Source organism: Oncorhynchus tshawytscha, linkage group LG05 (genome assembly GCF_018296145.1).
Source record: "Oncorhynchus tshawytscha isolate Ot180627B linkage group LG05, Otsh_v2.0, whole genome shotgun sequence".
NCBI classification, from domain to species: Eukaryota; Metazoa; Chordata; class Actinopteri; order Salmoniformes; family Salmonidae; genus Oncorhynchus; species Oncorhynchus tshawytscha.
This window is the reverse complement of record NC_056433.1, coordinates 66,286,235-66,303,953: the sequence shown is the minus strand read 5'-3', so window position 1 is coordinate 66,303,953 and position 17,719 is coordinate 66,286,235. Positions and strand designations below refer to the sequence as shown.

Sequence of the window (17,719 nt, the reverse complement as noted above, 5' to 3'; positions counted from 1 at the left end):
ATTGCAATTTTCCAAGCTTGTTCATCATTTGTTTTTGACATTTGCTGTATTTTTTCCCCCATGTTCTTCTCAGAGGATTCCTCACATCAGATTTGGAGGGATTGTTTACTTTCAATGTACTGTAAACATGCAGATGAAGCATAAATGGTACCAAGGGACTGATTTACTGCATTATGGTAATTTGTTCAAAGCAACTAACGGTTAACATTTATTGAATATATGTTGGACTTTAACCTCTAAAATGCCAGCACCATGATCCAACCAACCATGCTGATGTCAGCCATGGTTACTGTGTGAGAAGTTGTCACAAGTTACATTTTATTATTTTATTTAACCTTTATTTAACTAGGCAAGTCAGTTAAGAACAAATACTTATTTACAATGACGGCCTACCAAAAGGCAAAAGGCCTCCTGCGGGGACAGGGCCTGGGCTTAAAACTAGTGTCTAGTTTGAGAAACAGACGCCTCACAATTCCTCAACTGGCAGCTTTATTAAATAGTACCTGCAAAACACCAGTCTCATTGTCAACAGTGAAGAGGCGACTCCGAGATGCTGGCCTAGCATACATTGCGCAAATAGTTCATGTTTTTCTGAAAACATGTTTCTCCAGCTCCACTGGAGTTTGGGCAAGTCCTGGGACCCCCTGTCTGCAGTCTATACTCAAACTTGAATTCACTACTGTTTTTTCTAATTGAGAAAGATAATCAAAGGGAATGGGAACACTTTATTTAAAGGTCCATAATAAATCATGTATAAGGCATTTACAGTTTGCTCACCATTTATTAAATCATTACGCCAACATTTGTAAATATATATATATATATATATATATATATATATTTCCTTAAACATCCTGTTTTGTGTGATAATTGTTTTACCAGGTACCACAGGAATGTCTAGCAATGGCATGCCCGTCTTTCAACTTTCTATATTTATAAAGTATAGATAGAGTTCACTTTAGATTAGGGACAGCAAAAATACTTTACTAATGATTAGTAAATGGTTTATAAATGTGGGAGTAATTATTAATAAATGGTGAACAGAATATATAAATGCCTTTTTGTTATTAAGGACCATTTAAATAAAGTTTTACTAAAGTGATCTTGATTTGCGTGTTAATAAAAGGGATACTTTTGGATTTTGGCAATGAGTCAGATGAACTCATGGATATACTTTTCATGTCTCTGTGTCCAGTATGAAGGAAGTTAGAGGTAATTCCTCGAGCCAATTCTAATAGAGTTAGCACAATGAATGGAAGTCTATGGGTATCTACTTGCATGTATTTATCTAATAAATTACTTAACAAATGTATTTCACCACTTGATCAGTGGCTGAGTTCAGTGCAACTTTTTTATCTTTGTAAATGTAGGCATCTGATCACAAATCTGTGGTTAGGGATTAACCTCTACTTCCAGCCATACCAGTTCTAGCAGACCACTTCTCATGCAGTCGACCCTGACTCCTCTGCCTGCAGTCGCAGACATCCGTTTCATTGGCTAATGCTCTTGTCCCAAAGCCAATAGGCTCTCTGTATATAAACTCCCCAAGAGTGCTGAAGGACAAAGTCAAAAAGAAAAGGGACTCTGAATCTTACTGTGGTGGACTCACTCAACAAAACATCAAAAAGGAAAACTTCATAAAATGTGTAAAGGATTAGCTGCGTTGCCCCAAACATGTCGGATAAGGTGAGATGCCAAAAGCAGTATGCTCTTCTGTTTCTCTGAAAGGGTAATCTCTCCTATTTTTGCCTGAAATAAGCCCAGAGAAACTACATTCAAAACATTTATGAGTTGATTTCTTAGTCAGAAAATGTTTGACCTATATTCAAAATCTGATTTCTGTATTTATAGTTTTTTTTCTCATTTTGTAAAAATGCTGAGATGTTTTTAGTATGGTTTAAATTATTGAAAGATGCTGTATGGTAATCTAGATTATTGTGAATATCGTTTGCTCTTCATTTTAAGACAAGTGGAAAGTTTAAAGTTGATTTAAATACTTGATCAAACATTTTTAACTGTCCAAAAAGTTACACATTTCCAGTTGCAGATATAAAAGGTATTGTTTCATGATCTTAATACCTGAAGGATAGCATTATGCTGACTGTATTCCCATTTGCAGCACCAACTCAGTTGCAGGTCAATTGCATCCACATGCAAGACAGGAATATTTAGCCAAGCTGAAAAGCAAAACAGAGGTTCACTATCTGCTCTTTGTCATCCTCTGGTCATGAATTTATAAAGCAGCATAAGCAGCCAAATGGGAAAGCTGAATCAGTATGATATACTGCACTGCCCTGTTCCAGTTTAATGGGTTGATTAATATAATATTCATGCATATGATGTATACTTCTATATTGAGTTATGGATTTCCTAAATCAGACTGTTTTTCAAACAGGCATTCCCTGAAAGCCGCTCATCAGTCAAACAATTAGAACAGTTACCAGTTGATCAAAAACCCACAATTTAAGATGCAGTATATTATCCTTTTCATGGAGGATTTCTTTTTTAATTACACATCGTTACTTGGAGATGTCCTAAAAAAAAAGTTACCTAGACCAATGCTACTAACACGTCTAAAAATCGTAACACATTATTTTCTTCTTCATGTGGGCTATCCTGATTTAAAATGTCAATGCCCTGAACTCCTGGGCAATCTCTTAATTACAGCTCTGGTTAGAATGAATATTCTGTAGAAACCCATGGAAATGTGTGGTCTGTCGTAGTTAGGGTTGAAAATTCCTGGAACTTTCAATCAATTCCTGGGTTTTCCAGAAATTGCATTTGAAAGATCCCGGAGATAGGAGGGAATAAGCAGGATATCTGGAATCCTCCAACCAGGATTTCTGGAAAACCAGGGAATTGATTGAAAGTTCCTGGAATTTTGCAACCCTACCTGGAATCTATACTCTTAGAAAAATGGTGCTATCTAGAACCTAAAAGGGTTATTTGGCAGTCCCCATAGGAGAGCCCTTTGAAGAACCCTTTTTGGTTCCAGGTAGAACCCTATTGGGTTCCATGTAGAACCCTTTCACCAGAGGGTTCTACGTGGAACCCAAAATATTCTACCTGGAACCAAAAGGGTTATATCTGGAACTAAAAAGGGTTCCTCCTATGGGGACAACCAAAGAACCCTTTTGGAACACTTTTTTCTAAGAGTGTAGATGTAGTTGGGTGTCATCCCCGGTCAGGAACAACAAGGTCTGTCTTGCCAACAAGAGGCTGCACGTGTGTCTGCATGTGTGGCTGGGGTTTTAGTTGAGCCCATCTATTGATCGCTGACTACATGGATCGATGAAAGTAACAAAGAGGAATCAACTACTTGAGGCTCACCACATCATAAATTATTGATCAGACTTTGTTTTGTTGTCTCTGCTGTTTTTCTAACCTGAGTAATGGGAGCAGTAGATAATGATAAAGGTGGGTATTCTATTCAAAGTATTTTTGGTTTACTCACTTAAATGTCCTCTTTGTAAAAAAATATATTTTGATTATTGCCTTTTTGCAAATGGCAAGTAAAATTGTTAGTGTGTTATTGTGTCCACAAAATATTGTGGACACTCTCTTTAAGTTTGAGATGGCTTAGAAGTGGGTCTTTTGATTATTGTGATTAATAGTTAACATAATAAGCTGATTGAAGATTAAAATTAAAGTTATATTATAAAAATGACATAACCTTTTAGCCCTTTTATATGTTATGATTACATTATAGTGTAATCTAACTCCTGACACTGTGCCATTGAAAACAAAGGCTACATCGCAGGACCTCTACTAATGGGTCTGATTCATCTGAGGATGTGTTTGTATTATCCTGGGTCTGAAAGGGTACATTTAAGATCCAGATAAATGAACGTGAAGGCCTAGTTTATGATTAGTCCCTCCTTTTTGAGGTTTGGTATGTATTTTGCTCTGTTGCTGATTGCTGTTCAACTTGTATTATATTGAACTTGATTGATTAGTTATAGCTATCTGTGTCTCACTTTTTCTGAATACAATCTGCATTAGCCAAAGTCATTACTAGTGTTGTTATACTGTTCTAATTCATGAATGTGTGCCATTTAAAACATTAAAGCATCCTCCTAAATGGCCTTATTTCCTCATGACTTTCCTTTCTTAGGGCTAAAGAGATCAAGTCTAAGTTGGGGGTTCTCCTCCAGAAACCTGAGAATGGCATTGACCTGATCATCCCATACCCAGAGAAACAAGAGAAGAAGCCAGAGAAGCTTCAGAAGTGAGTAGCACAGACAGTCCTCGCACACACAAAGATGAACAGGAACGCATTCTCTCTCGCGTGAGTGCGTGAAAACACCTTATCGCAACATGGTCTGTCAGTTATATCCCTGACTCAGATTCAGTCAATTTTCAAGTGATCATTTTACTTCAAGTGCTCCTCAAAGGAGTGAAACGTTTAGGCCTTACTCTACTTCAAACAGTGTCAAATAGACAATTGTAAATTGCTTCCATGATTTACTGCTTGGCTTTCATCTCCAGATCTGACTTAGAAAGAGAGGGAGAGCCTGTCTCCATGCCTGTGGAATGTCAGTATGCACGTTAGCCTCATAATTGATAGCCGTGCATGGACAGAGACCATTGCATGTACTGTATCAAATGAAGAGTTCAAAGGTTGAGACATCTCCGTCCCAGGCACTGGAACTGACCAGACCAAGATAATGGTTGTTTATCACAAAAATGTATATACTGTACTATATGTGTTCAGTCTCTACAGTTTATCATGCACTACCTTCTACAGGGAAATAATCAGTTGTATGTATGATTACAGAAAGTGAGTGTTGAAGGAAGAGGAGAAAGAGAGTGCAGGGGAGAGAGAATGAGGGGGAGAGAACATCCTGTGAAGTGTCACAGTGATGTTTACATGTTAAATCATCTCCAAATTGACCATAAAAGCATTGCATACTGCGGCTGTGTCTTCCACTTAATTGCGTAACCTCTTACATAATGGATGTTTGCAAGCTATTTCCCCCACCAGCTCAGTAGAACAGCCATCAATAAAGATGAGATGCTGAAGGGCTCTCTCTCTGACTAGTGTGTGTGTGCGTGTGTGCGTGTGTTAGAGGGAGGGCAATCAAGGACCTCAATGACCTTACATGGAGCAGTATGAAGAGGCTGTGAGTGACAAACTTCTGACCCTGGGGTTAAAACACTCCGGGTGGGATTCTCTGAATCCAGCTGTTAACAACATGGCCTTCTGATAATGGGCTGACTTAGTGAAGATGAATAGGCAGGAAATGTAGTCCAATCAAAGGCTAATATTGTTTGGGCTTTCCAGTAGATAAGTTCTTCTCCTTCTTTGGTTAGTAAGGACTGACCGTGCTCATTTGCTTGTCTCATGTTAAATCAAGTTTACGGTGATTGACTATAATATGTGGGTGTTGTATTGTGTTTGTGTGTTGTACAGGCCCATTCCTGAGGAGGCTTTACAGTGGCGTGAGTCCCTGGACCATGTGCTGACCAACAGTTGTGAGTATGCCCAGATCTACAGGCATGCACACACAAACACACACACACACACAACAAATAAGTCCTTACGAAAAGCCATGAGGTCTTGTGTAAAACGATATGTTTCTTCACCCCATCATATTAAACTTTACGAGTCATGCCAAATACAGAGCAGACAGACTAGTATAAGATTACAGTAACTGATGGTATTCACTCTTGTTATCCAGATCCAGAGAAGTAACATTTCATAATCCATCTGTGGGCATAACGTCTATATTGTGTAATAAATTAAACCTGCGTCTAAAATTAAACTGCTGGAAAATATGCCTTCCTCAAAGGCCTGGTCTAAATGTTCCAGTGTGGTGCATTCCTCCTGTGTGTGTGTGTGTGTGTGTGTGTGTGTGTGTGTGTGTGTGTGTGTGTGTGTGTGTGTGTGTGTGTGTGTGTGTGTGTGTGTGTGTGTGTGTGTGAATGCCAGGAATCTCTCCTTACTCATAACATACAGTGATTTCTGTAACTATTCTGACCCGTTGACTTGTTCTACATTTTGTTACATTACAAAATTATTTTAAAATTGATTAAGAAAAAATAATAGTTATTTCCCCCCCCCCCATCAATCTACACACAATACCCCATAATGGCAACCCAAAAACAGCGTTTTAGAATTTTTGGAAAATGTATAAAAACAGACCATTTACTCAGTACTTTGTTGAAGCACCTTTGGCAGCAATTACAGCCTTGGGTCTTCTTGGTTATAACGCTACAAGCAGTGTTTGGGGAGTTTCTCCCATTCTTCTCTGCAGATCCTCTCAAGTCTTGTCAGGTTGGATGGGAAGCGTCGCTGTACAGCTATTTTCAGGTCTTGATTGGGTTCAAGTCTGGGCTCTGGCTGGGCCACTCAAGGACATTCAGGTCACTCCTGCGTTGTCTTGGCAGTGTGCTTAGGGTTGTTGTCCTGTTGGAAGGTGAACCTTCACCACAGTCTGAGCTCCTGAGCTCTCTGGAGCAGGTTTTCATCAAGGATCTCTCTGTACTTCCATCTTTCCCTCGATCCTGACAAGTCTCCCAGTCCCCCCCACTCAAAAATATCCCCACAGCATGATGTAGCCACCACCATGCTTCACCGTAGGGATGGTGCCAGGTATCCTCCAGAAGTGATGCTTGGCATTCAGGCCAAAGAACTCAATATTGGTTTCATGTAACGTGCAATGAGTGAAGAGGTGTGGAGTCAGGCGCAGAGAGCAAAAGGATGTGGGAAAAAACACGATTTAATGTCCAGGAAAAATAACATCAACAAAAGTAGGAGGACAAATGAACAGAAATATTAACGGACAGCGCGAAACCCAAAATGCAAACAAAATACACTCTAACACAAAACAGACGAACAAGCCCGCACGAAACAGAAGCGGGCTGAACAAACTTAAATAACTCCACCCTAACAACCAAACAAGAAACAGGTGATACCAATTAGACAAAACCAAACGAACACAGAACAAAGGATCAGTGATAGCTAGTAGACCGGCGACGACGACCGCCACCCGAACAAGAAGGGGAGTCACCTTCGGTAATATTTGTGACAGTACACCCCCCTGACGCGCAGCTCCCGCAGCGCGCCGACGCCGGCCTCGGGGACGACCCGGGGGCCGAGGCGCCGAGCGATCCGGACGGAGGCGATGGAACTCTCTACATAGATGGATCTAGAATATCCCCCGACGGAACCCAGCACCTCTCCTCCGGACCGTACCCCTCCCAGTCAACGAGGTACTGCAAGCCCCTCACGCGGCGTCTCGAGTCCAGAATAGCTCGTATAGTGTACGCCGGGGACCCTTCGATGTCCAGAGGGGGCGGAGGGACCTCCGGAACCTCACCTTCCTGCATGGGACCAGCTACCACCGGCCTGAGAAGAGACACATGAAACGAGTAGTTAATACGATAATACGAAGGAAGTAATAATCGATAAAAAACCTTGTTTATTCTCCTCAGGACTTTAAATGGCCCTATACACTGCGGACCCAGCTTCCGGCAGGGCAAGCGGAGGGGCAGGTTTCGGGTCAAGAGCCAGACCCTGTCCCCAGGTGCAAACACGGGGGCCTCACTGCGGTGACGGTCAGCACTCTTCTTCTGCCTTACACTCGCTTGGCGTAATGACTCTTGGACAGCCCTCCAGGTCTCCTTAGAGCGCTGCACCCACTCCTCCACCGCAGGAGCCTCAGTCTGGCTCTGATGCCAAGGTGCCAGGACCGGCTGGTACCCCAACACGCACTCAAATGGTGACATGTTGGTAGAGGAGTGGCTTAGTGAGTTCTGGGCCATTTCTGCCCAGGGAATGTATCTCGCCCACTCCCCTGGCCGGTCCTGGCAATACGACCGCAGAAACCTACCCACCTCCTGGTTCACTCTCTCCACCTGCCCATTACTCTCCGGGTGATACCCTGAGGTCAGGCTGACCGAGACCCCCAGACGTTCCATAAATGCCCTCCATACACGGGAGGTAAACTGGGGGCCCCGATCAGAAACTATATCCTCGGGCACCCCGTAGTGCCGGAAGACATGGGTGAAAAGAGCTTCCGCAGTCTGTAGGGCCGTAGGGAGACCGGGCAATGGGATAAGACGGCAGGACTTAGAGAACCGATCCACAACAACCAGGATCGTTGTGTTACCCTGAGAGGGGGGGAAGGTCAGTAAGAAAATCCACCGATAGATGTGTCCACGGCCGTTGTGGAGAGGTTGTAATTTACCTCGTGGCAGGGTGCCTAGGAGCCTTACTCTGGGCGCACACCGAACAGGAGGAGACATAGAATCACACATCCCTCACCAAAGTGGGCCACCAGTACTTCCTCCGAAGACCTCGCACTGTCCTAGAAATACCTGGGTGACCCGACGAGGGTAGACTATGAGCCCATCGAATCAATTGATCACGAACAGCGAGCGGCACGTACCCACGACCCTCCGGACACTGTGGAGGCGCAGGTTCCTCCCTTAGCGCCCGCTCGATGTCCGCGTCCACCTCCCATACTACTGGTGCCACCAGCTTAGCTGCCGGAATGATGGGAGTAGGATCGATGGACCTGTCCTCAGTGTCATAGAGTCGTGACAGCGCGTCGGCCTTAGTGTTGAGGGAACCTGTTCGATACGAGATAGTAAAATGAAATCTGGTGAAATACATGGCTCACCTTGCCTGACGAGGATTCAGTCTCCTAGCTGATCGGATATACTCCAGGTTACGGTGGTCAGTCCAGATAAGGAAAGGGTGCTTAGCCTCCTCAAGCCAGTGTCTCCACACCTTCAGGGCCTCAACCATAGCCAACAACTCCCTGTCCCCCACATCATAATTCCGCTCCGCTGGCCCGAGCTTCTTCGGAAAAAAAAGGCACAGGGGCGGAGCTTCGGTGGCGCACCCGAACGCTGTGAGAGCACCGCTCCAACCCCAGCCTCGGATGCGTCCACCTCTACTATAAACGCCAAAGAAGGGTCCGGATGCGCCAACACCGGCGCCTCAGTGAACATCGCCTTCAACCTACGAAAAGCTCCGTCCGCCTCTGCTGAACACTGCAAACGCACCGGCCCCCCCTTCAGCAGTGAGGTGACCAAAACCCCGGATAAACCTCCAGTAGTAATTGGCAAACCCTAAGAACCGCTGCACCTCCTTTACCGTGGTCGGAGTCGGCCAATTACGCACGGCCTTTACGCGGTCACCCTCCATTACCAACCCAGAGCTGGAAATGCGATAACCCAGGGAGGAAACTGATCGTTTAGAAAACTCACATTTCTCCGCCTTCACGTACAGGTCATGCTCCAGCAGTCGTCTAAGAACTTTGCGCACCAGAGACACATGCGCAGTGCGTGTAGTGGAGTAGATCAAAATATCGTCAATATACACCACTACACCCTGTCCGTGCAGGTCTCTGAGAATCTCATCCACGAAGGATTGAAATATAGCTGGAGCATTCTTTAACCCGTATGGCATGACGAGGTACTCATAATGGCCAGATGTAGTGCTAAATGCAGTTTTCCATTCATCTCCCTCCCGAATACGCACCAGATTAAACGCACTCCTGAGATCCAGTTTCGTGAAGAACTGCGCTCCGTGAAATGATTCCACTGCAGTAGCAATGAGAGGTAGTGGGTAACTAAAACCCACCGTGATGGAATTTAGACCTCTATAATCAATACACGGACGCAAACCACCATCCTTTTTCTTCACAAAAAAGAAACTCGAGGAGACAGGTGACATGGAGGGCCGAATGTACCCCTGTCTCAGAAGCTCGGTGATATATGTTTCCATAGCCGCCATCTCCTCCTGGGATAAAGGATACACATGACTCCTGGGGAGTGCAGCGTTTACCTGGAGGTTTATCACGCAATCCCCCTGACGATGGGGTGGTAATTGGGTCGCCTTCTTTTTACTGAAAGCGATAGCCAAATCGTCATACTCAGCTGGAATGCGCACGGTGGAAACCTGGTCTGGACTCTCCACCTTTGTCGCACCGATGGAAACCCCTACACACCTGCTTGAACACTCATCAGACCACCCCTGGAGAGTTCCCTGTTTCCACGAAATCGTAGGATTGTGAGCCAGGGAATCCCCAGCACCACCGGAAACGCAGGTGAATCGATAAGGAACAGACTAATTCGCTCCTTGTGATTCCCCTGCGTAATCATCTCCAACGGAATTGTGGCTTTCCTCACCAGCCCTGACCCTAATGGTCGACTATCTAAAGAGTGCACAGGAAAAGGGGGGTCTACTTTTACTAACGGTATCCTCAACCTCTGAGCGAGTCCGCGATCTATAAAGTTCCCAGCTGCACCTGAATCTACCAGTGCCTTATGCTTGAGAGAGGGAGAATAATTAAGGAAACAAATTAATAAGAACATGTGACCAACAGGAAACTCTGGGAGAGTGTGGTGCTTACTCACCTGGGGTGACCGAGGAGCGTTCTGCCTGCCTTCTCGACTCCCAGATGAATTCCTCCAGCACCGACCAGACGTGTGCCCTCTTCGGCCACAACTGGTACAGGAGGAACCTCCTCCTCCGATCTCCCTAGACGCGGTCCCTCCTAGCTCCATCGGGATAGGAGCGGGAGGGTCAGGATGTAGAACTGACAGGACCCTTTCAGAACGTCCGCGAGCAGCTAGCAGATGGTCCAACCGGATCGATAGGTCTATCAGTCCATCTAGGCTAAGTGTAGTGTCCCGACAAGCCAGCTCCCTGCGAACTCCGGGTAATTGCCCTTCGCTGAGTCGGGCCCGTTCCAGACCGCATTGGCCCACTCAAGGGCTCTACCCGTAAGGCATGTGATGAGGACACACACGCTCTCCTCGTCTGAGGGAGCCGGCCGAACGGTGGCCAGGTAGAGTTCTAGTTGAAGCAGGAATCCCTGGCACCCCGTCGCTGCTCCATCGTACTCCCTCGGAGGCGTAATGCGCAGAGCGCTGGAACCGGATCCCGATGGGGGAGATGGTAGAGTTGCTGGTGGGAGGGTCGGTGGGGTAGTAGGGAGACCATTCCTCTCCCAACGATCCATCCTCTCCATCATTTGATCCATTGCTGATCCGAGGCGATGGAGGATGGACGTGTGATGAAGGACTCTCTCCTCCATCGTGGGAAGAGGAGTGGTCGCTGCTCCTAACCCCACCCTAACAACCAAACAAGAAACAGGTGATACCAATTAGACAAAACCAAACGAACACAGAACAAAGGATCGGTGATAGCTAGTAGACCGGCGACGACGACCGCCGAGCGCCACCCGAACAAGAAGGGGAGTCACCTTCGGTAATATTCGTGGCATTTCATCAGACCAGACAATCTTGTTTCACATGGTCTGAGAGTCCATTAGGTGCCATTTGGAAAACTCCAAGTGGGATGTCATGTGCCTTTTACAGAGGAGTGCCTTCCATTTGGCCACTCTACCATAAAGGCCTGATTGGTGCTGCAGAGATGGTTGTCCTTCTGGAAGTTTCTCCCATCTCCACAGAGGACCTCTGGAGCTCTGTCAGAGTGACCATCGGGTTCTAAGTCACCTCCCTGACCAAGGCCCTTCTCCCCGATTGCTCAGTTTGGCCGGGCGGCCAGCTCTAGGAAGAGTTTTGGTGGTTCCAAACATCTTCCATTTAGAAATTATGGAGGCCACTGTGCCTTGACACAATCCTGTCTTGGAGCTCTACGGAGGCTTCCTTCGACCTCATGGCTTGGTTTTTGCTCTGACATGCACTGTCGACTGTGGGACCTTATATAGACCGGTGTGTGCCTTTCCAAATCATGTCCAGTCAATTGCATTTACCACAGGTGGACTCCAATTAAGTTGTAGAAACATCTCAAGGATGATCAATGGAAACAGGATGCACCTGAGCTCAATTTTGAGTCTCAAAGCTAAGGGTCTGAATGCTTATGTAAATAATATATTTATACCTGTATACATACATTATATTAAATTTGTAAAACTTCCTAAAAACCTGTTTTCACTTTGTCATTATTGGGCATTGTGTGTAGATTGATGAGGAAAAACATTTATTTAATCAATTTTAGAGTAAGGCTGTAATGTAACAAAATGTGGAAAAAGTGGGTCTGAATACATTCCGAATGCACTGTACATGTGTAAATCATATATTCATCTGGGATCAGATATGTACAGTGCTTACGTACATAAGTACATGATTTAGTGGGTTGTAATGGTACCACATGCTTTGATCTTAGTGTATGGTAGTAGCCTAAACACACACACACACACACAACCATCAGATTAACCCAGTGGTGCAACTTCTCTGAGCAGCCCCATCAGTCTCCTCTCCAGCAAAACTCATAGCTTGTAGAGCAGCTATGAAGCTATGAGAGGTTAGGGATGTTATTGTAACATCCCCAGATAGAGCTCAGCTCAAAATGAAAGTGATTAATTACCCGGGAACTGGAAACTGCTGTGCTCTGATTATCTAATGAAGAACTTTGACATTAATATTACAGTTAATATGGATTCCCCCTGAGTTTCCCTCATGGGGTTTAAATAGGTGTTGTTCAATGTTCTATATTTATTCTCAACCAAATGCTCTACTGTATTACTGCAAACACTCATACAGCCACATCACTTACTCTAAAGTGTTACGTTCCACCAAGACAAACTCAAAATGTCACTCACAAAGGGACCAAACTAAAAAAATGATTGACAAAGAGAAAGGCATTCAAAAGGGGTTCTGAAAGGCACCCTTGTGGGTGCCCCCTGAAAGTTGGCAAAGCCCCTAGTAAGGGGTTCTGAAAGACACCCACCATGGATGCCCACTTGGATTGCCTCCAGAAAGACCAACTGAAAGAAAAACCCACAACAACTTAGGATAGAGAGTGAAAACAATATGGAGCTAAACAAACAAGGGAAACACCAAAACTCTGGCTTCTTTCAAACTTAAATAAGGTGTGCTTGAAATCGCATCACAGCTGACATAAAGTGCAGCTCTCCCCAACATCTCTCATGCTCAACTGGAGCACTCGGCCAGCCACTCCTGAATAGCACCTGGGCCAACACAGGTGAAACACCTTCCTACTAACGAGATGGCAACCAGCACAGGTATAACACATACTGACTGACGAGGTGACACCAATCGGTGCACCCTACGTGCTAAACGTGCTAAAGTTCAACCTCAAAATATAAATGGAAAACCCAAATCCTGTAATAAAAGCAATATTGTAAAATAGGGAAATAGTAGTCGTAGGGGCAGAAATCTTGCAGGAGGCAGGCTGTTCTGTTGCAGAAGCTATGCTTTTACGTTCAGGTGACGATTGTGGTCTAGACCCACAATCTGAAATATTTACAAAATAATAAAATGTATATTTACTTAAATGAAAAGAAATGCCTTGCAGGCAACCTGTCTATTCCATAAAGACTCAGGTTGGGGTTATACCAGGCTTACATAAGCCTCCCCTTACAACTACCAAGATCACTCTGCCAAAGAAGCCAAAACCAGGAATTTAAATTCTCTCTGCCCCTCCCTGGGACATATCACTTTCGAAATGACAAATAAGCCACATACTGTAACTGGTGTTAAATGCAAAAGGCATAGGCCTAGTTCAAAATCCTTAATCACATATTAGTGTTAAGCAAACAATCATAATCAGAACTCGTTCATAAAGGAACTTCATTTAATTCACAATTCACACTCATTCATAATATTGGCGTCCTGCCGGAAGGCCTTGAAGGCACCTGCGCGCACACACATAACTTTTACAAAACAGGTACTCTGGCAAAAGGCAACTAACAACAGGAATGCTGGGAGGCTGTGAAATATCTAGGTAGCTAGCTACCTCCTCATTTGACTCAAGACTACTTGAAGGGCTCAAGCTACTACCTTGCATTCAGGCAACCTAGCTAGCTAGCTACACTTCAAACTCTAGCCCTCTAGGGATATCAGAAAATGTTAGCTAGCTAGCTAGCATTTAGGTTAGCTTAGTTATTTAACTAGCTAGCTAGAGAAAAACGTAACCACCAAGTCATGTACAATGTGTCAAATAATTGATTTCCTCACATCCGCTAGCTAAATTGCTTTCTCAAACAGGTTTCCACTTATTGGTTCCTCAGTTTCCCCGTTGCCCCTCTGGCGCCAAAATCTTAATGAACGTAGGACCTTTGAACCACTACCTGAGTGTTCCTTCATTTGCTAAATTGTATATTTTTTAGTTTGTGACATTGGAGGGTGTGATTAACAAAACAAATAATTTCCCAATGTTTGTTTTGCAGTTTGAGTTTAAAAAAATAATTTGTTTGTTCTCCAAAACTTCTCTTGAAAATGTTTATTGCCGCCATGCACTTCCTGTGCATTTTAATTTAGACATGAAGTGCTTCCTGTGTGGCAATGATACATGTACAGTTTCTTTTCACATTCAATGTGGGAATTCTGCCTGGGACCCACAAGCAACAACTAACCTTTATTTTAAAGTGTACACTAAAGAACATTTGACACAGATGAGGAGCTCCAAGAACTAACCATCAAACAATCACATTTGATGGAAATAAATAAAGTGAAGTGGCTGAATCAGGATGCTGGTTATTTATTTATATATAGTCAGGCCCAGTATAATGTTCTCAATTCAGCAAACACTTTTATACAAAATGACTCACAACAACGTATATTGAGGATTAGCGGGCCATGTAAGAATCCAACCCAAACTCTGCTGTTGTAAACACTGTGCTACTGTACCAACCACAGAAGCTATCGGAGCTAGTCCTATCACATCATCTAACAGTTTAAAACAGAGGCACAGTGGCAGTTTGTCTCTGGAATTCAGGTCTCATGGGAGATGTTAGAGGATTGGCGCAATGCTCTCTGTGTGGCAGGAAAATATGGGACCACTTGTTCTCTCTCTCTTTCTCCATCTATCTCTTTATCTCCAAGGTGGCCTGGCCATGTTCCGTAGCTTCCTGCGCTCTGAATTCAGTGAGGAGAACATTGAGTTCTGGGTAGCCTGCGAGGACTTCAAGAAGACCAAGTCTCCCATGAAGATGGCTGTGAAGGCCAGGAAGATCTATGAGGACTTCATCCAGACCGAGGGACCCAGAGAGGTGACAGAAAATGTGTCCATCAAATCTGTGGTTGTATTTGTTGTGGAAACCCAGACTTACCTTCGCCTGCCTTTCTGTGTCTCTTTCTCGCTCTCTCTTCCTCCCTCCAGGTGAACATTGATCATTACACCAAGGATGTGACCCTGAGGAACCTGGTTGATCTTTCCCCTGTGACCTTTGACCTGGCCCAGAAGAGAATTTATGCTCTGATGGAGAAGGACTCCTTTGGCCGCTTCCTGAGATCTGAGCAGTACCAGGAGCTGGTCAAATAACGAGATGATCACAGAATAAGGGTCAATTCCAAACCAATTGCATGTCATTTGAAGTGGATGGAATTAGGCCTTTTTTAAATAATTTGATGCAATTGACACAAGCGAGACTGCAGTTTTGATAACTAAGGGCCATCATAAAGATTTATCTCATTCTATACCAACTTAAATCTATATTTCAAATTACTTCTATATTTGTCTTATCTACCTGCAGCCAATCAAAATGTCACATGTCAATTCAAAAAGTAGAGTGTGGAACATGCATTATGACAGTATTTGTTCAATGAGAGACAAACAAACCACCAATCAATTAAACAGTGATTTAAACAAATACATTGGAAAATCACAATCTCTTGGGAAGATTTACCAAAGGTCATAAATATTGCAGACAAAATCTCTCGCAATCATTTTGTCCCATAGTCTAAATAAAAAGGAAGATCCTAGACAGACAAATAGACACACCATATTTGTACATCCATAGCTTTCCCAGAAAAAAAACTGAAGTGGCTTTCAGAGTTTCTGGAGAGAACAATCTGACCTCTGCCTTGAGACTCTTAGTAACACATTCAGTACCCATCAAGTGTTCTAAATAGGGGAGAACGGGTGAGGGACTTGGCCACACTAGCGTTCACACAGCCAAGTGATAAACAGTTTAAAAACAACAGATATAGAGACCAAGTGTCTTGAGTAGCTGTGAGTTGGCTCCAACATGCTCTCAGGCCATCCTTGGGATCAGTGGTAGGCAGTTTGTTCAGTGGTTCATGGGCCACTGTGTTGTAAGTTGCTAAAATGGGAAAACCAAGTAGGGGTGGATCTCAGAAAAGAAAATAACTCAGTATTTTCTCCAGATAATTATTTTATACCCATTTGAACTAAGTAGGCATAAATTATTCCATCTTAGGTCATTTCAGCCATTCATTTTACCTACATTTGGTCATGAAGCAAAGGAGGTGAGGAAAGGACACACGCAATACAACAACATTTGAATGTTTAGGGACTTTACTAACCTAACCGAAGAGAAAGATATGCACTCCATTATTGACTAACTAATCTTATTCGGTATTTCAATACAGCTTTCAGCATTTCTGTTTGTCACTAACCATTCACTATAATAACTAGCCTTCACACCTTTTATAGTCAGAGAGGTATATGGTTTTGAGGGTGGAGGCCTTTGGTTACGCAAAGGTTCTCTCAGTCCCATGTAGCAATAATATATCACTACCTTACAGTGTGTTTTTATAATGCTCTTCTGTGTTTTTATGTTTTTAAGAAGTGCAGCTGTCATAGCCATATCATTGAAGTACTATTACACAAATACTCAATACCTTAATAAGTCCTTATTGTTGCCCAATACAGTATTATTTGACATTCTGCAACACTGCAGGTCAGGAGTTGACAATTGTGGTCATTTTAATAAACTGATTTTCCCATTTATTTTCACTTGAAGCTAAAGTGACAAAATGTTAGATCACATACTTTGTAATCACTTGACATCATATAGTAATTCAAAGTTGAGTAACAATACCAACACAAAAAACATGTTTCTAAAGTGGCATTGATAAGGGTATCCAGTTGCATAGATTGGCCAATCTACTGCTATTGCCCAAGGTGTCATGCCTTTAGTGAAAACACTTGATGAAAACATCAGTAAGGACTTATGTGGTGCTAAGTTAATATCTGACTCATACAGTCTGTGCATGTATTATTTGTAGTCACCCACATAAAAGGCATCAATACATTAAATTCCTGAAGATGTATTTATTTTCTATGTAAATACAGTATCTACCAGTATTTAGTAGTATTTGTGTTGATTAAGTTATTCATGACTACCCCATTGGAATGAATGGGAGTTGTGGCCAAGAGAGCACCGGGGTCCAGGAGTATCTAGGAGAGGTCTGTCTTTTCATTGTCATAAAAGAGAAAACATCTGACTATCTATTGTCACTCTGTTTTTATTATCCAATATCGGAGGATTTTTTCCCCTTTTTGTGATCACAAGTTTATCATTAACTGAAAACATCTCTCAACATAGTACCCAAGAGAAGGCATACTCAAGGATTACACCAACATATTTGTATCTTATAAACACCAAGTGTTTCATGATAAGTAATTATGTGTCTTTGTGTGATGAAATAAGGGATATTTATTAAACAGATACATATACAAAAGGAATTAAAAAAAACAAATAACCATTTTAAACCTTGAGCATGATAAAGCTCATTGAAAATAAACACCCACTAGGAAATTTTCCAACAACAAAACACGCAGCTTTGAGGCTGAGTTAGCTAACGTCCTTACTCTTGACTTCTCTTTTTCCCACACGGCAAGTGAGGGTGTTTTTCTTCAGAAGAAGAAAGTGCGTCAGTCGGACCCCGGAGGAGTGCATCGTTTGCTGGCGAGCGAATGAAAATGTTGGAGTAGCGAGGGGAAACAGAAAGGAAGCAGATGCACTCT

The 17,719-nt window shown here is 43.3% G+C and overlaps 1 protein-coding gene across 1 annotated transcript; it reads left to right on the top strand.

Annotated features, from left to right (window-relative positions):
* The first annotated feature begins 1,531 nt into the window (after positions 1 to 1,531).
* Positions 1,532 to 17,063, top strand: LOC112251160 (regulator of G-protein signaling 5-like). Its single transcript, XM_024421952.2, has 5 exons — positions 1,532 to 1,686; positions 4,115 to 4,228; positions 5,414 to 5,475; positions 14,830 to 14,996; positions 15,107 to 17,063. The coding sequence occupies exons 1-5, from the start codon at positions 1,643 to 1,645 to the stop codon at positions 15,266 to 15,268; spliced, it is 549 nt and encodes a 182-aa protein (XP_024277720.1). The 5' UTR covers positions 1,532 to 1,642; the 3' UTR covers positions 15,269 to 17,063.
* Positions 17,064 to 17,719: the final 656 nt, after the last annotated feature.

Coding starts and splice junctions, on each gene's coding strand:
- LOC112251160 (XM_024421952.2), top strand. CDS start 1,643: ATGTGTAAAGGATTAGCTGCGTTGCCCCAAACATGTCGGATAAG. Junction 4,229..5,413: donor AAGCCAGAGAAGCTTCAGAA/GTGAGTAGCACA, acceptor TGTGTTGTACAG/GCCCATTCCTGAGGAGGCTT. Junction 5,476..14,829: donor CCATGTGCTGACCAACAGTT/GTGAGTATGCCC, acceptor TTTATCTCCAAG/GTGGCCTGGCCATGTTCCGT.